The sequence below is a fragment of the Hippoglossus hippoglossus genome, chromosome 21 (assembly GCF_009819705.1).
Source record: "Hippoglossus hippoglossus isolate fHipHip1 chromosome 21, fHipHip1.pri, whole genome shotgun sequence".
Taxonomy (NCBI): Eukaryota; Metazoa; Chordata; class Actinopteri; order Pleuronectiformes; family Pleuronectidae; genus Hippoglossus; species Hippoglossus hippoglossus.
In genome coordinates this window covers 24,299,510-24,323,934 of record NC_047171.1, presented here as the reverse complement: position 1 = coordinate 24,323,934, position 24,425 = coordinate 24,299,510, and the positions used below count along the sequence as shown (strand labels likewise).

The following is a 24,425-nucleotide window of genomic DNA, read 5'->3' as shown; positions in this document are numbered from 1 at the left end:
GAATAGCAGCATAAAAAAACGTTTGATCTTTTCTTATCGCTTTATACACCTACTCCTTTATGTGAGACAAAACAGAATCACACCAGGCAAAAAACACTTCATTTCCTATTCGGGAACTTTAATAATATAAGATCTTTAACAGCTAAATTTCAAGCAGTGACAGGTGGGGGATGACCTTATGGGAAAAGGAAAACACCATCACCAAAATATTAAGGTTTGTAGCTGTACGCTCCTCTAGTGTCTGGGTGAGGGTCTGCCAGAGGACGGCTGAGGGAGACGAAACTTTGCCATCTCTACATCCAGGTCAGCAAATGTGTAAGGGGTGTAGCAGTGGTGCTGGTAGTTTTTATAAGTGCTGTTGTCAAATGGCTCCTCAGGCTCTGGAGGTGCCGCCACGGCAATCTCTGCGGGAGGAGGGGAAAAACAGAAGGGCATGTCAGAAGGTCTGGAGCAAAGATTAGTATCGCAAGTCTTCCTGCTCTGTATTTCAACAGAAATAGCACAATGTTAGCCAAATGCAATCCTGGGTCTCATCTGTGTCCTTATCACTCTTCCTATTTTTCAGGTAACAAAGGTTATTAATTGTGATCTGGGCATATCTGATGAAGCAATAGAATGAGAACAAAATGTAGTTTACTTCAAAAACAATTTTGAAAGGGCCACACATTTACAAATTCACACATGTTGACAAAGGTGGTTTATAGTGGAGCATTTCCTATGGTGACAGGCTGCATTACCCCCAACAGAGTGTGGAGACATACTGGTGTGAAAACCCTCAAGGAACATGTTTGTAAGAGGAAAGCATCAGTGTGAATGTGCTTTCACAGAGTAAAGGAAGCCCACTAGAAATAGAAATAGATTTTTAAGAAGGACAAATCAATGTTTTATGAACAAGGCTTTGATGGTTTTGATTACTAATTTGTGTAATGTCCTTTCAATACCAATACCAACCAGTAAGGTTAGAAACAATATATAAGAAAGAAGAAAGTATCATACACATAAACAATCAGAGAGAAATACATTCAAACATTTTCATTAATTGATGCGGTGCTTATCCCAAAGGCTTAAAAGGTGAGCAACATACTTGCAAAGTCAAAAAAGAAATGAACAGGTGATAAAGTTAAGGACCCAAGTGTGTGTGTGTGTGTGGGGGGGGGGGGGGGGGGGGGGGGGGGGGGGGGGGGGGGGGGGGGGCGTTGTTCCTAGAAGCAGAATTACCCAGCTGCTCAGACAAAATTGTCACAAAGGACTGTAGTCAAATTAAATAGTCATATACTATTATAGTCATATTATGACTATGAGCCAATTCTCTTTTTTTTTTTTAAGCATCTAGGTGATTTGTAATCCTGCTTCCAGAAATACTTCATCTGACTCCAATCACTCCCAGATCTGCTCATCCAGGTGCTGTCAGGGACAGGAGGACATTTAACACATCTAACCTATTACCACAGCCTGACCATGTGCACTCTCTTACTGTTAGCAATAGCATTACCTGGCACAGTGGAACAAAACAATGGTGTTATTACCTGCAGCCTTAAAATTAACACCTCAGAACACCTGTAACCAGGTGAAACAGCTCTTGCAGTGATTGCCAGAGCTGAGTCCCGTAACCCATTTTCCATACAAACAGAACCAGTATGAACAGAAAATAGGCCAAAGTGAGAAATATATAAAAATAAACAGAAATATGAATCATATTTTCTGGGAATGATGATGGATTTGGAAACTGTTAGATACAACTAAGGATTAAAGAAATATAGATGGTAGATTCCCAAATCACAAAAGGAGTGGAATTAAACAGAAACTTGAGTAGGATTAATGTCACAGTATGCAATTAGAAATGTCACTTTGACCATACATTGACAGCATAGTTGTGTGGGTGGGTCAAAGATAAACAAATCTAAATTACAATTGGCAAATGCAAGCAAAGGCAATGTTAAAGAATAGCAAAATGCAGCATGCACTGTTTAGATACATGCACACCTGACCACACAGTGAACAAATGTAATGGGAGTTTAGATTTCACATTGATGAAAAACATTTTTTTTTTGGAAGAATTCAGGAATGATATTAAGAAAATCTGTGAAAGCAAAGGAACTAACATCTATGAGGAAGCTGATGCCTTACATTAACTTAACAGTACACAAAATATGTTATGATGAGTAAAGAAAAGTTTGGTTATCTCAATGATCAACAGAGAAGAGAGAGAGAGAAGTGGAGATTTTGAGGAAGGATGGTGTAGTGTATACCCTCAGATGGTTCAACTGTGGCCTCTGCCTGCAGATCTGCTTCTACCGCTTCAACTATGACTGGAGCAGGGTCCATCAGCTCCTTGGGGCTTTCCACAGGGGCAGAAACTTCAGCTGGAGTCTCAGCAGCAACTTGAGCGGGGGCAGCTTCAGCTTCTAAAGGCTCTGTAGTAGCTTCTTCAGGGGCTTCTTCAGCAGCATCTCCAAGGGCTTCGGCAGAGGCACAATCTGTAGTTTCAACAGGAGCATCAGATGGATTTTTTTCTGTATTTGCAGCCTCGGCCATAACTTCGGCTGGAGCTTCTACATGAGCACCATGGACAGCAGGAGATGCAATGTCCTCTACCACTTGTGGAGCAGGATTCAAAGCAGCTTCAGCTAAGACAGTGCCCTCTAGAGTGTCTTCTGCAGCAGTGCAGATCTCAGAAGCAGAATCCACCAACTCATCAGAATTGACAGTGGGTGTCTCCATGGTAGCTTGAGCTGCTTCTATGGATGCTAAAACTGTTGGAGCAGTTCTCCTGGTCAGCATCAACAGCAGGGGCAGGATAATCTACAGTTTCTGGTCGAATTTCCTTCTTATCTTCACTTGTGCCTTCCTTTATCTTTGATGTGACCATATGAACTTCTGCTTCTTCTTTCATTGATTCTGCCACCAGTGGTGGTGAGGTCTTGGTCTCGGTCCTCACTTCTGACTTCTCATCCCCAGAGCCAGTGTCAGAGTCAGAGTCAGAGTCAGAGTCAGAATCAGAGTCAGAGTCTGAACTGTCCAATGAGGATGAAGAAATATCAGCTGCTGGATTACCAGGATCAGAGGAAGCTGTGGTGTTTGGGACTGCATCATCTAAGGGAGAGGCTGCAGTGGGATTGTCGAATGGTGATAGTGTTGTGCTAGCTGCATAGACCAGGGACTCAGCTGTTGTGTCAACTACAGATGGAGGAGTGTCATCGACAACCTGAGCAACATCTGGGCTGGGAGCTGGATGTGAAGAACCAGATGGAGCCTCTTCTGCCTGTGGCATAGCTACAGATGGATCACTGGCAACAGTGACAGGCAATGTAGCTACTGCAGCAACTTCTGCTTCTGTAGTGGCAGTGGAACTGGCCACTGGTACAGCTACCCCTATAGACTGTGCGGGAAAAACCCCAGGCTGTGAAAATCTAACTGGGAAGGCAACTGCAGTCTTGTAGGCTAGTAGAGTTGCTCTCTCCTCTGGTATCTCTGCTGCTGAAGAAAATAGTAAATGGGACAAGAGTAGTTAATAACATATACAGTGAAATTCCTTAGACTTCAGCTTGCAACCAAATCTGCTTTCCCGGAATTTATCAGAATAAAATAAAAAAAATTACTTCCACACAATATTCAGCAATCAAAAAACATGCACTTGCAGTACTGTTTAACTTGTTTATGGCGTCAACGTATCTCCATACAGAATTCAACACAATCAGAAACACAATCAGATACAATTTTAACAATATTCAATTTAATTTAAACTGAATTATTATGGGTAGAATGGATGACTGGAAGAGAGAAATTTTAGACCTTTCTCTGTGAAATAAAGTTACATATTAAGCTTTAAATCGCAAACCATATATATATATATATATATATATAGATAGTATGTATCACTGTGGATAAAAAAAGAAAATACACAATATCAACCAGTTAGTAAAACGTTTGACGTAAATTTGAAACAAAGGCAACATAATCAAATGGTCTTACTCTTGCTCGCAGCCTCGGTCTTTTTGGTTGACTTGGCTGTCTCTTCAGCCTGAGTGCAGAGCGCAGCAGCTGATCCACTCCTCAGGACGCCCCAGCTCTCCAACTGGAGACACTGCACAAGAGCTCTTTTTGAGTAAAAGCCAAAACACTGACATGTTCTATGTACTGTCTTATATCACAACATTCTGGACCCTGATCATCAGATTGAATCATTTTGCCACCTTTTTTGTGGAATTTGATTAGCCTCTCACACAGGAAGATGTTCTTAACCTTGTCTACAGAGCTTTGCCTGCCTTGGTTGGTTATCCAAACATTTAAACAGCCTTTAGTTAAACACAGCAGCAAATCCAGAATTTCTCAAAACCCTGATTGAGATGAAGGCAGTGACTCATTAGGCTAAGCTTTTGGGAAACTTCATTAAGTCATAAGCCAGGTTTTGCTTCTAGGTAATGTTGGTGACAATGCAATCTGTTCGTAACAAATACACTAAAAGTATACAAAAAGATGACAACGTAGTTTCTCCACCCCTCTGTGTCAAACATCTCGAATAACAATGTTCCTGAGGTACCTTGAAATATTTGTGCACAAACCAGGATGAACAGGGACACAGAATATTCTGTAGCTCAAAATAACACAAGATGAGACTATGACAGGAAGTTGTACTTTCATCCTTTCAGTGATTCACCATGAATAGCAACCAATAAGCTCACTGAGTCCAGGCACTGTATCAATTGCAAACATCATGTGTATTTCTTTTAATCATTTCTCAGAGACCATAGTGTCAACTAGAACTGAGCAATTTCTCTGACCAAGATTGCAGTTCATTCAGTAAAAGACACCTGAATTACTGGTAATGTAATGCAAGGTACGTTTGTATTTCTAAAAATCATATACCTGTGTTGTTTCTTAAGAAAACTAACGCAATAATGTATTACTATATAAATGCTTCTTGTTAAGGTCATATTTTCAGACCAGACTAAAACCATTACCACAGCACACTTGTGTCACCCTGGACAATGTCAAATAAATTAAATGCGATGTATCGATACTACTAAGTTTCTGAATGATTATTTGTATAAATGTGTTGTTGTTACGATGTGGATAGGTATAAGGTGTTTGTGAACAGATGCTAGCTGGTGGCTCTGAAGCACACCAACTGTTTAAGGGTCCGGGGTCAGTATTTCGCCTGCACTATCTTAAATAAACGCATGCTGCTCTCCATTTGTGTATGCTCCAAACACAATACATTAAAACGTCGGGAAACAAATGGCTTGTTTTTACCTTGAAACAACCGAGTCGACCTAATCGCAGCATTGGAAGTCGCCATTTTGTGTTCCCTGTGTTATGCTCCGGTGGGAAACTGAAGGTAAACACAACGGTTCTTCTTCTTCTTCTTCTTCTTCTTCTTCTGCTGCTTCTTCTGCTGCTTCTTCTTCTGCTTCTTTGGGGTTTTATTTGCTGTTGGTAAACAACAATTTTGCGCATTACCGCCACCTGCTAGTATGGAGTGTGGCTCAGGATGTCTTATAATTATATTATCTATTCTATTGAAATAGAAAACGTATATTCTCTTTTATATTTACTCTTTCAAATTATATAAATGTTTCCCCCACAATAATCACACTTTCCTGGATCATGTTTTTTTATTTGCAAAGTACTTTTTAGTCCTGTGTGTCCAAATCTGAGTCTTGATATTATGGTTCCTTCTCTTCTGTTTTCTCCTGCCCATCTCGTTTCTCCCAATTTCCTTTGAATTGGTAAAACCATACTCCTTTCCTGTCTTCCTCCCATTGTTTCTGCCACATTTCCTTCAATCTCTGTTTCAGGATGCTCTTAGTTTCTGCTTTACTGAGGCTGACCGACACATCAGTGCAGCTATTTTCAGCAGCCTCCTTTGCAATTTTACTACTGTCAGGCCCATCATTTGACTTCTGTATAAAGTTTTTTGTATTTCAATCAAAATTTCCGGTCTGCTGTTTTAATGAGTGTTCTGTATGCTGGCTAATGATGAACTTTAATCTGAACAAATAATTGCTCTTAATGATCGTGTGTCCTCTATGCGCTGTAGTGCTGACATTATTGCAATCATTTCGCCTATATATATCATACCGATAGCCCTTCACTTGTCTTTTTCCCTATTTTAATATGAAATTCAGAAATAATAATTGCTACTCCCACCTTATTGAATAAAGTCTTTGATGCATCTGTATGAACCTGGATATAACTGTAGTAACTATCAATATGTACCTGTATTGTATGCAAATAAAAAATTGCACTTCTATCCTTGTTTTTATTTTTTTAAAGTGTGAAATCTACATTAGCATCAGGTAGTATCCATGGTTCTATTGCTGGTAATGGTACTGTTGGACTGAAATTTAATTCTGCTATGTTATGTTATGTTGCTCTTTGTGCTACTATCCATCCAAAGCCTTTTGTTTCAAAGTGTCCTATGCTGGATGTTCTTTACTGTGTCCCTGTAAATAGCCCCAGTAATTTAATACAAGCTGAGTCCCTACTCATATTTAGAGGCATTTCTCCCATTTCGACCTGTAATAATGCTGTTGGAATTGTTTTAAAAGCACATGTACATAATCTCTGAATCTACTGAATTCTATCTATTAATTTTTAGAGATGTGTTCACAGCTGATCCATATACCACACAACTATAATCTAATGATGATCTAATTAATCCACTGTGTATGACCTATGTATGGCCTTCAAAGATGTTCTATCTGCCCCTGAATCACTTCTCACCAATTACCAATTCGTTTCCATGTAAATAACATCGTTTTTGTCTTATCCACTGATAATTTAAACCCCAATTTATATTACCACTCCTTTACCTTCATAATGGCTCTCTGCAGTTTCTTTGCTATGAATTCAACATTTCTTCCTCTCTTCCAAATTGCTTGGAATATTCTTGTTTAATCCCATTCATTCTTTTTATCATTCTCCATACTCCAATTTTTTGTCTCCCTTCCGACTGAATTACAAAATTTCCTCCAAAATTCCTTTTTTGTATTTTATATAATACTCCTTACATTGTTTGCAGCTTTTTATATTCAATCAGATTCTGGGGTCCAGTCATCTAAATCCACATCATCATCCTGAGTCGCTATCCTAATCCCATTACAAATCAGTTAATGCCACCCACCGAATCCTAAATCCAAAAATCGTAATCAAAGCCAAAGTAACAAAATAGTTTTCCGATCCAACGATTCGACAACACACAACTTCCTCCCCAAACCAACGGTTCCCCCTTGTTCTTTTATGGCAGGGTACAAACCAACGTCAAAGGTGCATAGGAGTGTGTAATATCATATGTTTCCACCACATCTAGCTCATCTTTCTCTCTGCTAACAGTGTTGCAGCCAAAGTCAGACATAATAAAACAACAGAAAAAACACAACATGCCCCCATACTGCTTGTGTGGTGTCACCCAAGTGTCCGCAAACACCGACATTCAAGTTCGACTCGAAGCGGCTTCATTTACACCTCGTTTTAAGCCTAAAAGTCTACTGCCATAAGTAGCAATGCTAATGGACGTAGCGATGTGAACACGTGCCATTGGGCGAGAGTGTGTGCGGTTTTCCAGTGTGTCCGTGAGAACTTGAATGCACCTCCGAGGAGGATATCAGAGAACCTTTAAGCTAAACACATGGTGTTAATGTCCCGTTTCGAGTCGAATATGAATGTTGGGGCTTCTGGACACTTGTTATGTTTTTTTTTACTTCTGAAGTAGGGTCCCGTTTTACTTCAATTATATTGGATTCGACTGCAACACTGTTTACCCCTGAGACTCCAAAAGTATTTTGTGGACTCAAACACTACACCCACCCATCCATCGCCATAGTGGTGAGTAGATAATGAGTGAATTTCCATTTTTCGGTGAACTATACCTTTAATGCTGTAGGAATTAACTCTCTTACTGTATTAGGGTTAGGGATTACTGATAGTATTTGTGCTCGTTCTCCATTTGTTTTAGAAGTAATGTGTCTTGCATTAAGCACTTTCCCTCCTTCCAGCTCGGTTTTAATATCTTCCATTGAGACAGAGAGTGGCACTCCAGATATAACCCCCCTACTGTATATCTATGTCTATGTCTGAGCCAAGTACATGGACTTTAATATTTTTACAATCCATACTATTAATTTTCTTATTCTTCTTGTTGTACTTTGCTCACTGCATGTACAAGTATGCGCTTGTTATTCAAGTACTTTGCAAATTTGACTTTACCAACATACTCTTCAATTTGCTAGCAAGATGGAAGTTCTCAGTTAACACAAGTTTGATGTCAGTGAGCGTTATAAACATTTTATCATGGCATCACCTGTATCTCCCCTGGGTCAAAGCTGTTTTGCACCCTGGTAGGATGTGTGCCATGGTTCCACTTGCTCCACACAGCCCACATAGGGGATCCTCCCTCATTCTTCATCTATGTAAATTGACCAGGTTTGGAATTGTGTCGCACACCACTATGAGCAAGAAGGAAATGTGAAATGCCTCCAGCCGCCACATTTCAGTCCATGTTATGTCCTCCTGAGGAGCATTCCAAACTGGACGGCAATCGCTCTTCTCCCTTTCGCCTCGAGATTTCAGAAATTGATCCTGGATGAAGGTTCTATTTTCCCGGGGAGTGGACTTTGACTGCCTTCTGTAAATGTGTTTTTTCCTAGGCCTTGTCTCTTCCCAAATGGAGGTTGCCAATGATGTCCCTTATCTTTAGGGAATATTCTGCCAGGTTGATTGCAGTATTGGTGACCCATTTCCCCGCAGACCTTGTCCTTATTCCTTCATCTTAAGAGTCCCAGGTTTGTCAAGGAGAGTCTGCACTTGGCAACCTTGAACCCCTCTACAACAGAGGACAAGAGGAGCTGATGCTGTCCAGACCTTATGTACAACCCAAGACATGTAAACTCAGAGTACTCCTAGTCATCTACGATGGGGCTTATTGAATTTCCTTTTCCAGTCCTTCAACAGATGTTATGGGCACTCCGTACACAGTCAGGAGCCACACAAGTCTTGGAAGCAGGCCATGTTGATAAATCCAGCACTTGTATTTCCCAGGCAGACCAGACCTGTACATTTTTACAGCCACTCTTCAGCTGTAGATGTTTTTTTTTTTTATATGTCAAGGTGTCATCATACCATTTTTCAAGGCACTTGATTGGGTTTCCTTTTATGCTTGAAATCCCTTCATTTTGGACCAGTAGCTTGAACTGTTCAGTTGTTCTCCCCCCTTTGGATCACCAGACTCCTTTACTTCTTGGGCTTGATGGTCATTTTGCAATTGCCATGCAGTCGAGTTCTGCTAGGACTCATATTGCTTGCACATGGGTCGGTGTTGTCAGGTCATCCATGAATCCCCCTGACTGGCAACTGATCAATAATCATCAATTCTGGTTTGGTCAAAATAAACCCTTAGTTCACTGCATTAGACTTAAAAGGAAATCACTTTTACAATGATTCACATACTACTGTTTTGAATGTTGTTTGTTGCATTCGGCAAACGTGACAGAGACTTTTTCTTGTTAAGAAATTAAGGAAAAAGGGGTCTCACTTTTTAACAAAAAAGATCTACCTCACACGCTTTCTAACATCAATTAAGTTTGCTTTGTAATTCAAGACACCATAGCTGTTTATACCTTCACACATTTAAAAAAAAAATTCAAATTCAGTACTTATTCTCTCATCAGTGTCTCTCTTGAAAATGCTTTCCCTTAGTGGTCCAAAGTGGAATCGCTTAAGGTAAGCACACATATAGTGATCAACTGTCACCTTCCAACCTCCATGAGCCCCTGTGTGGATAGGCTGTGTGCCTGTTGTGTTCTTGGTTGTCTCTCTCACTCCCCCTCTCACTCCCTCTCTCTCACTCCCCCTCTCTCTCACTCCCTCTCTCTCTCTCTCTCTCTGTCTGTAGTTGATTGGTGCTGGGAGAAGCAGCACACCTGCAGGCCATCCTCAGTGATCAGTGATCACACCGGTGGAGGATCTCCATTAGAAGGTTATTTAGGTTTTGAGCTTGCTGTCAAGTGAACAGCGGAATTCTTGTCTGAACATTTTCTGCATTAAGTTTGTTTGAGAAGCGAAGATTTATTTGTAAATCCTGCCAATTCTTTCAGTAAAGGTATATTATTTACTGCCCTGAGGTCTGCATCTGGGTTCCTCTACCTTCCTTGTGTCAGCTGCGACATCCTCTGCCCTTAACCCTAAATAAGAGTAAGGAAAAACCACCAAAAAACACAGATTAACAGGGGAAGAAAAATGTTAGAAACCTCAGAGAGAGCCACATCCCTCTCCCAGGACGGACAGAAGTGCAATAGATGCTGTCTATAGCATATAAAATACCCAATCTGCCAAATATGTTTATGAGAGTCCCAGCCTGAAGACATGGATGCCTATATTCAGTTGTAGTCATAGCACCACCTACTGGGAACAGGACATTTTTGTAACTCACACATACATTTTCTACTCAGCTCCAAATTTTATTTGTTAGAAGAGAGTTCAGGTGTGTCTTTTTTCAAAGTGAAATTAGTTCATTCAGCTACCAGCATCTCTTTGGTGACATTTTTTACATCAAAGTTACAGCCTTGAGTTATCTACATACCAATATTCAGTCGTAGCACAACCTACTGGCAACAGGAAGTACACCACATGTCACAATCATACAACATTTTTTATGGTCTGGTCTTAATGTTATACACGGCAACAAAATGCATGATTGGCGCATGCTCTCTAGTACAACATAATGGACACAGAAATGGAGTCATCCATCTTAGTTTTTTTAGCACTTTTCCTACAAAAAAAGTAACACAAAGTGCTTTACAGAATTTAAGCAACTATAATAACAAAAATTATCTGTTTAAGTTGTATCCCCCCATTATGTGTCTACAGCTGCTTTTATCTGAATCATATAGTCATAACGTGCAAATACACATACGTTATTTCAGCGGTGATAACGAAGGTATGCATTTGTGAAACAGTAAATGTTCTTCGTAACGAATGATCATAATTTAGTTAGATGCATAGTCAGACATGACAGTATGGTGATACGATATTTATATGTATTTGCTCTGTCTATTATCCATGTTTACGCAATTTTTGGAAACCAGACTGTAACTAACAAGGTTTATGGATGTATACATATATAAAAAAGAAATGATCATTTACCATAATCCTTATAACTCTTGCAATCCTGTCTGTAGGAGCAAGTTATGGATGTTTACACTTATTCTTTTCTGCCTTAAAATTGCTTGATTTCATTCACGAGGGTTATATTGGAATATTACAGCTCAACCAGTCCTTTATACATGCTGAAATACCTTTAAAGGGCTTTTACAACACATATAACATAATTTTCTCCAAGCTTGACAGTATCAGCCTTTTTAGTAGTTATACAAAAGAGAAAGGGAGCAGCAATGACAATTGTAATGATAGAGGTATTGCCACTAATAGTAGTCTATGTGAATAGGCATATTGTATATCTAAGCAATCTAGTTGTTATCATAATCCACGATCAGCTGCCACCACTATAATGATCACGATCTACGATCCCATGATCCACCATCACGATCTACGATCCATGATCACGATCCACCATAGAGCAGAGAGCGAGTTCCATTGAAAATCTGCACCAACCAATTAAAGAGCAGCCTCAGGTCCCATGGTTGTCAAAAGTGAAAACATTCACATCCACTTGGCTGGCAACCCGCACCCTTAAGTATATGTATCTAGACAGAAATTAGCCAAATACAATTTGAAAAGAACTTATATTGAATGCTCACACGCGAGTGAGACTCTTCGCAGTTTTCTACGGACTTTATCTGCCTGGCCTCCTAGTATAAAGTCTATAGAAATCCAGGAGAAGACGATGTGAGAACACAGCAGGGGTTTCCCCCGGCTGGATTCATTCACGAGCATGTGAAGGGATTGATGAAGCTTCTAACACACAAGACGCTAAAAAAACTAAAAGAAAACAAATATTAAAATGCGGTGGCACACACAAGACACCGACAAAGATGTCAAGAACAAAATTGGGATCTACGTAGCAGAGTTAATACAGTGTGCACCCTCTGTCTCTTCCTGCAGCACCCAGCTGCTTCACCTCTCGCCTGAATAATGGAGGATTTTTTCTGTGCAGATAACTTCCCGCTGTGTTGTGCATGTGTGAAAGACAAACTGTGGGTAAACTATGTAGTCAATTCTCCAGATTTTACTGGAGGTCATGTCAGAGAACGGCTAGTGATGCAGCATGCGATAAAACTAAATATTAATAGCGATGTGAAAAGGAGTTGATTAAAATAACAGCACTAAAGGAAAATGATAAAATACTAAAAGAGGAAAAAGTAAAAACAGAAATAAAAGTGAAAGCAATTCCAAGAACGTAAATAATTGAATGCATAAAATGAAAGAAAAAGGTATTGTAAAACACTAACATATATAAATACATTTAATCAAGAGCGTGACAAAAGGTAGGTATTGATCGAGCACCCATGAGGCTGAAAAATATGTAGTAAGAACTCTGCTTTACACCAGCAGCCTGCCTGTACCCCTGACATGTTAGAGGGTTACAAGGGTCTGTTCAAGGCTGCTTGCAGCTTTAATTCAGATATATATTATGTCTATTCATAGGATAAATCCAAATACTTGGTAACTTAGATCTGGAACAACTATTTTGTATGTTTCATTTATGCCCACTGGTCCATGAGAACTTATCATGTCTTGCACACCTTGTAAGTGTAAGGTGTAACTCATCTGGCTTGAAATAAGGTTTATTGTATTTTCAACTCCTGCATACGCACTGAAGTGGATTAAATAAAACTCTGGTTTGGAGAATACATATACTCTACTTGGTCATATTTTAAAATAAAAATAGCTGCCACAATTATTTTTTTCAGTAGTGTTTATGGAATTTAAATGCTAAAACAGAGTCACATTCAAGATTAATTTGTGATGTTGTGATGTCAGCATCAGAAAGAAGTGTATACACAATAGATATGAAATGGAATTTAATGTTTTCCTTATACTAAGCTCAGACATGGATCAATCTACACAAAGTTTATGTCACAGCTCACTCTCACTTGGTCTGCCAAATATGTACATCTACTACTTTATCTTCCATATCTAGTCATTGAAACAGGTCTAGGTCTCAGACACAAAGCAAGATTCAAGGGTTTGTTGCAACTTGACAGTAAGCAGACATTTAATGCTCCACTATGGAGATGTACAGGAAACAGGTAGTCAGTAGAAAGGTTCATTGCAAAGTGCTGATGTTCACTTCTGGGAAACTTCATCCAAGCTGGGCTCTAAAAAAACAAAAAACACACACACAAAGCAGAGCTGTTAGTCCAGAATCAAATTGTAGTAACATTTATAGTTTGAAGTTCTCACCGTAACAAAATATTTGACCAATCCATGTGTAGCAGAATGAAGATTTAGTGCATTCATATCTGATCTACGCTGGCCTGTATTTTTTGCTTTCTTAAGCAAATGTAGGCATTCTATAAAAAAGGTAGGTGGTTGTGTTGTCTCTCTTGCTGATGCCAAATGAATATCTGTCCCGATCCCCTGACTTCTGCAATTGTTGAAGGTATGAGAGTGGTTTCTGCATTGTTTGTGCCCTGGTTTATCATTTGTACGCTACTGTTTGAGTCATCTTTGATTTTTTTCAGACTTTCTATCACGGATGACTGTTGGTGGGTTTTATCCACTTCTTCTAGTATTATGCTACATAGAGAAAACAGGTGCTTCATTTTAGGTAATTGCTGATTGTAGCCGAACATAGGCTCTCTCGCCCTGCCCTGAGCTAACAGACGTTGACTGATAGGTATGTAGCCTACTGGGGCATCAGTTTGATTCATGTTATTAGTCATGGGTTAAACTTGACTACTTTACATACGGATGAAGCAAATCAAGATGGCGATCGTGCGGGTTTTTCAATAAGCGGAATATCTTATTTATATCCAGTAGCACATAAACTGTAATTTCAGCACTGTGATAAGCATCTAGGGAAAATAGTTATTCAAGCAGACAAAACAAGTTTGACATGTTATGTTTTCAGTGAGGGGCAGAAGTTTCTTTGGACAGGACTAATGTTACATTGAAGCTGACTGACTATTATATTAATCAATAGATACATCTGTCCTTTAGTTGTGTCACTATTATAATGTTGGTTGATATTGTCACTGTAACAACGTTGGTTGGCTGCTGATGACATAGCGATTGGTATCCAAAAAAAAAATTAATGTAATGGAAACACAAACCAAATAGTCAACTATCTTGCCCTAATGAGTTTTACTATAAAAACTTTGACTTATACACATTCAATGATTCTTTTATCAGCTGTAAGCAGCTTTTAGCAGCTGCAACTGGATTTATTTTAGCGTTCTACTCCTTGTATTTTTCTAAAATATAAGTTTGAATCCTTGATGTTAAATATGCAGCTCTGCTTGTCCATGTCTGTGACTGGTAATAAGCTGTAAACAGCGCCCCTTACATGTGAATGTGCTCATATCTAGATTGAGAAATCCTGCATTTACTTATCGAGTTGATAACCAAAGTATAACGGATAGATATCATGGGTAAGTTGAACATGCTTTGTAGTACAGGCGCCAGATGATTAAGTTAATATAAAATCTATTTTTGTTGCCATTTCGTTTAATTTAAAAAGGTTCAGTGTGTAGAATTTAGTGACATCTAGTGGTGAAGTTGCATGTTGCAGCTGAATACCCATCACTTCACCCTCCCCTTGCGAACATGAAAGAGAACCTGTGAAAGCCTTCAGTTGTCATAAAATCTCAAAAGATGTTTAGTTTGTCCAGTCTGGGCTACTTTAAAAATCATGGCAGCCTACGTAGAGAGTACCCGCTCTGATGTAAATATAAAGTATTTAAATATAAAAAGGTATCATTCTAGGTAAAAAAAAACAAAAAACACTTTAGACGAAATACACTTATTATTTTATGTTCAATTTCTGCCCATAGATCCCTTTCCCTGAAATCATACAAACTGCACCTTTAAATTTCATCTGTAACCTTTCAGTGTAAAAAAAAAGTTCAGTAATTCAATGCAGGAAATCTGACGTACACAGCAATTACAGCTGTTCAATAGTTTTAAATAATTTGCCTCACCTGTGAATTTCAAGTCAGGGAAAGATGTTAGGTCTCCACCACCATAGAGTCTTGAAGCTTTGCAATCTCCTCTGCTAAAGCCTTCTCATATTCTGAACCTGCATCGACCAGCCCCCCAGCAGCCCTACAGGACAATGACAAAAATCAGGTATCAGCTAACAGTCATTTCATTTTTCTACCAGCTTAAATGCACTTTACAGGCATGGAATCAGTACAATCATCCGCTGAAATAATCCAATTTTCACATTTTGTCATTTATTTTGATGGAACAATCATAAGGACACACAGCTTAAAATAAAATCATGGATATAACATTAAATTGCCATTTCTCAGTTTTTAATTTGAATATGTTAATATACACTGCTCAAAACAAATTCAAGGAAAACTTAAATCACACATCAGATCTCGATGAACAAATTATCACCTGTACATCTCCATAGTGGAACATAAAATGTCTGCTTACTGTCAAGTTGCAACAAACCCTGAATCTGATTTGTGTTTGAGACTAGAGCCGTTTTAATGACTAGATATGGAAGATAAAATAGTAGATGTACATATTTGGCAGACAAAGTGGAAAATCTTTACTGATGTACGTTGTATAAATTGTTAAGACCAAAATGACGTAACAATGGTCAATGGAAACTATTAAGAATTTCTGTAAAATTATTTTAAAGTTTTTTAGATGGATGGGCTAAGTGCCACAGTACGCACAACCTTTCTACAGCTTTAGAAATTCTAATACTAAATGTCATCTTTCACAACATGTGATCTTATGAAACATTATTTTAAATGTCAAACTAATTTAACATTGGATGGCATGTTACATTATGACTAGCAGACATCAATGACAGATTTACAATACACTAAGAATACAATAGTGCATTCAATAATTGGTATATCCAAAGAAAAAGTTTGACTGTCATTTAATGCAATACTGAGGATACTGATAAGATTTACTTTGATTAGAGCAACTAGACCAGGGGTCGGCAACCTTTACTATCAAGAACCATTTTTCCCCCTCCTCTTCCACCTAATAAAATTTGTCTGGAGCAGAAAAACATTTATATTTACAGCTTATAAAGTTTTATATATAGTAATCCTCAGTGTTGTGCCAGTTCACACTTCATTCATTTGTTCCATTTTTTATTGGGATAGTTTAGATGACAAACTTATGATCATGTATTAAGATATTAAATCGATGGTGTCGGATCATGTCTGTGTGTCGCTCCAGTCATTTTAACACTGAGTCCTGACCGTCGCATCTCGTGTTGTACTGAGCAAATGTGTGTGTCTTCACACGCGCGCACGATTTAAAAAATGTATGTGAGTGAGTCCACTCTTGCTGGATGTGAACGTCACTCACGTTCATCATATGAAAACTGATTCTTTCAATTCATCGTTCACTAAAAATATAATTATTTCTGCACAACACTGTACAGGGAGCCACTGCAGAGGGGCTGAAGAGCTGCATGTGGCTCCAGAGCCGCTGGTTTGCCGACCCATGAACTAGACCACGAAAAACCCAATTGTTTCCTTAGCTTAGATAAAAAAAAAAAATCTGACAAGTGAAACAAATTCTTCAAATGCTGTATTCGAGATCTAGAACATACAGAAATAATATCTGCTTCTGAATCAGCTTATTACAGTCATTACAGATCATTCTTGATCTGAATGACCACACTGCTACAGTTTACCCCCCCTGCAATGTCTGATTTAGCAGAACCTCTACCAAACCTTGACAAATTTAACTACAGTGCAACAGCACAGTTAAGTTTCTTAAGAGATAAATGCAGCAAGACTCACTGGCTTTTTGTCGAGTACTCGCGGATGGAGTCCAGGAAGAGCTTCTGAATTGGGTCCATTGGAGCTGATAGTCACAAGAAGAACAATTAATTTCTCTTCATAGAAAAACACAAATATCAGGATCATGCATTTTGAAATCATATCGATTTAGCTATAACACATCTAGTTTTAACTGTATCCCTCATGCAAAAAAACGCACTTGGTGGTAGAGAGTAAGCAGCTACAGTGGTCAAACAGAGAAAAATGTGCGAGAGGTTAAGTCAGGTTACAGGTCAAAGGTTGCTGTGATAGGTCATGCTGTGCTACACATTCACAGCATTGTTGCAATATATCGATTGCAAACACTCTAGTAATTTAATAAATTTAAAAATAAAGTCCAAAGAACCTGGCTAAACACAGTAACCAGTCACACCAAGTGCTTTCACCATCAAGGAAAGTTCACATTTAACCTTTATCCATTAGCAAAATGGTTGGATCAAAGATGAAGGGACAGATTACATTTGACTTTTTCCAATGCGTCGCCATAATAAGTATGAAAACTTTCAAGGGAGGAGGAGGACAGGAATTTTAAGTAAAAAAAAAAAAAGAAAACATTTTTAACAGTGGACCTAAACCAACGAAACTCCTGTAATTTTCAAAATTAAAAAGCAATGAGTAAAGGTGTGAAGAACAGTTCATGCAGTGAGTTTGAATAAAAGAGGTGAATGCAGTTAGCAGGCAGTTGTTACTAAGACTTGAAAAAAGTGTGTTGACATACAGCAAGCCAGAAATTCTAACATTCTATCACACCCCTTTTACATGTAAAATGGCTGTGTAAAAATGCATCAGGTAACACTAAGGAACTAATAGAAACATTGTGCAATGCTAGAACAAAAATGTGTTTGTGATGTTGGGCATCTTTACAGTTTATCCTCTACACTTATCACAAACAACTATCGTTGCTTATATAAAGGGTGATAAAAATGACTGCTGGGAAATTGTAGGTTCCACAGAGGAAAAGAGAAGGGTTGGAGGAGAGGGGAGGTTGTAGTTTGTACCCTCAGATGGTTCAGCTGGTTCAGCTGGGGCTTCCACCTGCAGTTCCTCTCCTGCAGCTTCAGCTATGACTGGAGCAGGGTCCACCAGCTCTTCAGCACTTTCTACAGAGGTAGAAACCGCCCGCTGGGGCCACTTCGACTGGAGCAGCTTCAGCCACGGGCGCTGGGGCCGCGTCGACAAGAGCAGCTTCAGCCACGGGCGCTGGGGCACGCGTCGACAAGAGCAGCTTCAGCCACGGGCGCTGGGGCCGCGTCTACGGGAGCAGCTTCAGCCACAGACTCTGGGGCCACATCTACGGGAGCAGCTTCAACCACAGACTCTGGGGCCACATCTACGGGAGCAGCTTCAGCCACAGACTCTGGGCCACATCTACGGGAGCAGCTTCAGCCACAGACTCTGGGGCCACATCTACGGGAGCAGCTTCAGCCACAGACTCTGGGGCCACGTCGACGGGAGCAGCTTCAACCACAGACTCTGGGGCCACATCGACGGGAGCAGCTTCAGCCACAGACTCTGGGGCCGCGTCTACGGAGCAGCTTCAGCCACAGACTCTGGGGCCCGCGTCTACGGGAGCAGCTTCAGCCACAGACTCTGGGGCCACGTATACGGGAGCAGCTTCAGCCACAGACACTGGGGCCGCGTCTAGGGAGCAGCTTCAGCCACAGACTCTGGGGCCACGTCTACGGAAGCAGCTTCAGCCACAGACACTGGGGCCACATCTATAGGAGCAGCTTCAGCCACAGACTCTGGGGCCGCTTCCACAGGAGCAGCTTCAGCCACAGACTCTGGGGCTGGCACTGACTCAGCAGGAGCTTCTGCAATTGGAGGGACCGCTTCAATGGGAGCAACTGAGCAGGCTGTTTAGCTGGTGGAGTAGCAGCAGTTTCAGCTATAGATGCAGCAGCCTCTGCAATGGCTTCCCCCACTGGTCCAACTTCAGCAAAAGCTTCTGCAACAGCCTCAACCAATGGTACAGTTTTCAGCAACCGCTTCAGCAACCACTTCAGCAACAACTTCATAATAGGTGTAGCTTCAGTGGCAGCTTCAGCAACAGGTACAGCTTCTGGGACACATTCAGAGACTGTTTCAACAACAGGTATGGATTCTGTTGCTGAAGCTGTGAGAGTAACCCCAAGCACTGGATCAGCAACTGTTTCAGCTGCAGCTACGGCTGTCGCTGCAGAAACTTCTTTCTTGGGAGGCACATATGACTTGTGCTGGACAAGTTTCTCTAGATCGAAGTATGTTTTAGCCTGGTCTTTGTCTAGGATAAAGGAGGAGGGCAAGCAGACAAGATGCATTATTTCTTTTTTTAAACATATGTATATGGTTGTCATTACAAAATGTTCATATTATTACATTTTAGAAACGGAAGAATTCCTGGATGTTTTGTCTTGTGACAGCATATAATTGCATTGTAGGTGAAAATAGAAAATATGGAGCAGAGCGAGGGTCAATATTATAAGAAAAATGGACAACTTCCAACAATTAAGCCATTAATTCCCCCCCCAAAATATTTTGAGATTTCCAAGTCATATTTGAAAAATACAAACCACCTGCAGTGGATGACCTCATCAGTAAAGTGTTTGGTTTTAGCCCAGAATATGTCAGTGTCTGGATGATGTGTGAAGGAATGGGGATTATAGTGTTAAGTGCTTTGAGTGGTTCTTGACTGAAAGCGCTGCATAAATGCTGTCGACTAAAAAACAAATGCATGAAAAAAACAAAAAAACACTGCTTTTTACTGACAATGGCTGTAATACACCATATAGTATAGTATAGTACATAGTATCCAATATATGTACTGCTTTACAAGAAAATACAAAAGCAAAAACATCACAGGGCTACAAGTTAGTCACATGGATAAAGCAAAGGTATTGTAGAAAATTGTATGATAGTAAATACTTGAAGTATATGATCAAAAGGACCCAAAACCCATTCACACTGGTCAGCTGAGGAGGCAGTTAGCCTGTGAAATAATTTTCAAAACATTTAACTGAAGTGTAGCTGTGATGGACACAATAATAAGTCTATATTATCTTCATGTACAGTGGCAATAACCCAATGTAATGACCTGGGTTTATGCATTAATTGTAGAGCCTATTTATTGGCCATTGTGGCCTTTCACAGATATCAGTATCCACGTACATGTTGTCTGATGTGATATGCAAAAATTATGCTTGGGGTCATTTTGAAATGGTGAGAATACTTAAAAGTTCAGTGTGTAAGATTTAGTGACATCTAGTGGTGAAGTTGCATGTTGCAGCTGAACACCCCTCAACTCACCCTCCCCCTCCAAACATGAAGAGAACCTGGGGTAGCCTTCAGTTGTCAGTTTGGGCTACTGTAAAAAAAACATGGGAGCGTCTGTAGAGAGGACCTGCTCCCGATGTAAATATAAAGTATTTAATCATCACTAGGATTATTATATATAAAATTTCCACCAATAGATCTGTTTCACCTAAATCTTACACACTGGACCTTAAAACAGATTACTCTCAAACAAAGAAAAACAATAAAGTTGAAAAAAACGTTCACGTTCATTTCTGTTCATGGTCCCCGAGTAGGTGACCTGAAAAAATATCACAGGGCAAACCCCATCATCTGCACTAAAATGGACCAACAACATCAACAGTTCGAACAGCAAGATCTACTCCTTTGTTTTTGTTGTACATTTAAGACACTTGGGTTTAAGATCAAAAGATTAAAATGAGACAAGAACAGGAGTTCAGCTTTTTCTTTCACAGAAGAAATCCAAGTCCAAAGCAAGAATAGACATTCAGAGATATGAAATGTTTAAATAAAATTGATCTAAAAAAGGCAACAAGAACCATCTGTAACCCACATGTTAAAATATTTTTTGCTCACTTGGTTTGGGTCAAACAAAAAAGGTCCTTTGTCTGAGTTGCTTCACACATCTAGATATAAATTATATAAAAGCTTCAATTCTGAACTCTTTATATTCATCTATTGGTCTTCAACCCAAAAGTGTTCTGCCTACAACAAAAAGGGAGATGATTTTAAAAAGGGGACTTATATAAAGTGGGACACACACGGGTTTATGTTATGGGCTCCCCATATTACTGTCATTAGTCAACATTTTCCAAAGCATATTCATTTACATCTTACACCCTTAATTAAGATATTAGCTTTACAGTCATTTTATTTATTATTATCTTACATATAGGAAAGACCAAGAGATTGTGTAGAGAAAGAAAAGCAGCATTGGTCGAGGGACCTATAGGCTGAATAAAAGACAGCAAGCGCAGATTGCGAACATAAGGCAGTGAAATAAAGAGACAAATTTCCTGATTGTTTAATAGTGGTTACGTTCTTAAGCAGCTGGAAGTAAAAATTGTGATCGGTTCTCTAACAGATGTTTTTGTGTTGTGGTAAAAATTATCATTATGACACTGTCAGGACAAGTATATACATGCACAGGCATTGCCACATCCAATACTTCTCATTTAGTTTTTTATTCCACCCCCCCTGCATGTAAGGTTTAGGGAACATCTGTAAATTAAAGCATCTACTGATAGCTTGAATGTGAGGTTTAAAAAAGGAGAAATTTGTAAATTGTAGCAACAAAAATAACCTGGGTTACACTCTCCAGTCCTAACTTTGCAATTATCTATTATTGCTGTCAAAAACACCTGCAGAAGCATTCTTAAAGACAGGCCTAATTTTATTTTTCCAATAAACCATTTATTCAAATCATTTTTATTTACACGTGTATGTATATTTTCAAGGAAGGAAGGAAAGCCCACATTTTTTTGTTTTAATGAAAGTGCTTGTGACAACTTGCGCGAGGGTTTATCTTACAACTGAATATTTAGCCTTCTTGACCGAAAATACCAAGATAAAGTGTGTAATCATTCAGCCTAAAATTACAGATATTTCTGGTCCATAACACCCAGCACTACTCCCTGTACTGTTGTATCAACTAAGAAAATACAAATAACTTAAACACTGTTGCCTGACATGTTTCTCCCTTGACCAGCTCAATGACACGGTCAATGACAGCACCACAGTTCAGGCAAGAACTAAAGAAACAGCTACATGTTGTGATAAACCTACCTGAGATGTTCTTTTTGGACGATTTTTTGTTACCTCCAGATTTTGTGCTTAGGGCTACAGCTACAGGGGCTCTGCTTAGAGTACTCCACCTGTCAGCCTGCAAGCACTGTCAAAAACACATAGAACATTGATTTCAGTTACATTATTTTCTTACCTTAGGAGTGGTAACTGAGTACTGTCAAAATGTCAAATTTACAACTAAGCAAAACCAGTTCAGCTAAACCAGGACTTGAAGGGGATAAAAATACAGCTGTGTCCAGCTTAACAAGTGGGGGTATAAGGAAGGTGCCATATAAGGTCTGCTCCACAGATGATTTAGGGAAATGCTACATAGTGTTGTTTAGTAATTATCCTCAGAAAATGATGGGAGTCCAAAAAACCATCATCAGTCTATTCATGCAATTACCTCAACAACTTACTTCTAAAAAGGACACAGCAGCTAGGTTACATAAAAACTGTGTTGCTTAAAATGGCAGCTTTAGAGGACACAGCAGGGGCATTTGTCAGCAACAACCCCTCTGAAAGTCAACCAACTTAAAATGTGACTTCTTCCCATTCTGTCATGAAAATCTAGTGACAGTAACACTTCTATGTAGCTTGAAAGTTACTGGGAACTTATTCGGTTTTGACCATCTTTTAAAAGGTGTCAGTATTTTCAAGATCATAGTCTCTGTCCTTGACAGTACACTTAGCCTATTAGATCTTAGCCTACATTAAAACACAGAAACAGACCTTGATTTTCTTATTTAATATCCAAAACATCTCCTTCATGTCTGATATTATCATCTGTTTGTTCCAGCTACTCATTGAAGCTGAAGTATGGGTTTCGTGGCAAGTGTTTTACAGCTAATTTAACCAAAGCCTCCGTTTTTTTCATGGGATATTTTAAACAATTAGAATCTCCACTAGAACATTAATTTTAGTTATGTGTGTTTCAATAGTGTCTGGTTAGAAAAAAAATGACTTCAATCCAACCACAAAACATGTCCATTAATACTTTTATGCATTGTCAATCTCAAATGTAATCATCAAATCTATATTAGCAAATAATAACTAACATTTGACATAAATGCACATGCTCAGCCAACCAAGATTCATATGAATATCAACCACAACTAACATGACCACATGCACTGACCCAGCTTCAGTCTGTAGGCCTGGTGTTTGGTTTAAGCCTGCACCACTAGCCAACTCACAAATAAACTCGCTCGCTCCATGTTATAACTTTGTGACGTTGGTGCGTCTTGTTTCATTTGTCGGTTAGCTCAGAAATTTATTTAAAAACCACCAATTTAAAGATCATGAAGCTGAGGCCAGTGATAGCTCCGCATACAGAGCATGGTGGTTAGCAGTTAACAGTCAGCCAAACATTTCCGACATTATTTCCAATTATTTAATGAAATAACGCTTAAAATGTATTACCTTGATACAACCCAGTCGTCCCATCCTCAGGAGGGAAGCCGCCATCTCTCCGTGCTGGCATTCAGTGAGCACACAAGGAGAAGTTAACACAATGATAACCACATCGAGATATCTTGAACATGCATTTAGCAACATTAGCATCGTGCAACAAAACAGAACTGCAATGAAGAAAACTGCTGCGTTAACGTATACAACCTTGTCTCGATGAGACTAAAAGTAGCCTGTAAGAATCAGATAGCTGTTACCTTTGATTAAATGAAGCTTACAAATGTTCCCTTTCTGCAGTGCAGAGGTCCAGTAGCAACGCACACTGAGTTGGTCACCTTTATGTAACATGTGACAGTGAACGCCCCCCTTCTGAGCAGCCCGTTATCACTTCGCCTTTCACAGTCCCTGGTTATCCAGCACATTGACACTGGTCTGTCATTAATGCTTTATGCATGTTGGACGTGGATAAGTGTTGGTGCATGTACCGTGAATGAACATTTAACTGAAAGTGTTCAGTTATAAATGTTTTTTCCCAACATTCCCTGCGTCTCTGTTGTTACTTTCTCTGCTTATATATTGTATTGTTCTATCATAGTTAAGAAAGCTGAACTTGTGGACCTACTGTGTGAAACACCCTGTCCCCACTCAGGGAACAAAACCAGATTGTGTACATTCTGTACTTTTTCGAGGGGGCGTGTCGTCAGTGACGTAAATTTCCTGCGACAGAGCAATCTTCTTTTTTTTTTTAAAGAGGAACAGAACTGGAAACAACAACAACAACAAAAATAATAATAATAATAATAATAAATATTATTTATAAAGCACCTTTCCAAAACAAGGTTTACAAGGGGCTTTACATGATAAAAACAACAGGAATCATAAAAGTGTAATCACAAGAACAGTATCAATAGAGGAGTATAACAAGCAAAACATATTAAGAAAGCTAAATAAATAAAAACATAAATAAAACATTAAGAGAGGATCACAGGAAGGCTA

At 39.3% G+C, this 24,425-nt stretch overlaps 2 protein-coding genes across 4 annotated transcripts; both read right to left on the bottom strand.

Moving 5' to 3' along the window:
• Positions 1-95: 95 nt before the first annotated feature.
• On the bottom strand, positions 96-5,447 carry ndufv3 (NADH:ubiquinone oxidoreductase subunit V3). 3 transcript variants are annotated; one of them, XM_034573407.1, is made up of 4 exons: positions 5,254-5,439; positions 3,973-4,084; positions 2,250-2,477; positions 96-404 (listed from the first exon to the last, which is right to left on the bottom strand). In XM_034573407.1, the coding sequence occupies exons 1-4, from the start codon at positions 5,284-5,286 to the stop codon at positions 235-237; spliced, it is 543 nt and encodes a 180-aa protein (XP_034429298.1). In that variant the 5' UTR covers positions 5,287-5,439; the 3' UTR covers positions 96-234. The 3 variants fall into 3 exon arrangements, with proteins under 3 accessions (XP_034429298.1, XP_034429296.1, XP_034429297.1); XM_034573405.1 differs by lacking the exons at positions 96-404; positions 2,250-2,477 and adding an exon at positions 2,484-3,477 and having other exon boundaries at positions 5,254-5,331; positions 5,370-5,410; XM_034573406.1 differs by lacking the exons at positions 96-404; positions 2,250-2,477 and adding an exon at positions 2,484-3,474 and having other exon boundaries at positions 5,254-5,447.
• Positions 5,448-12,963: 7,516 nt separating this feature from the next.
• On the bottom strand, positions 12,964-24,021 carry LOC117754993 (fibrous sheath CABYR-binding protein-like). The gene is given in 10 exon segments (XM_034574390.1): positions 12,964-13,277; positions 15,102-15,225; positions 16,905-16,968; positions 17,942-18,168; positions 18,278-18,478; positions 18,586-18,767; positions 18,770-19,206; positions 22,020-22,125; positions 23,442-23,495; positions 23,708-24,021. Coding segments are annotated over 9 exon segments (1,512 nt in total). The 5' UTR covers positions 23,852-24,021; the 3' UTR covers positions 12,964-13,277; positions 15,102-15,128.
• Positions 24,022-24,425: the final 404 nt, after the last annotated feature.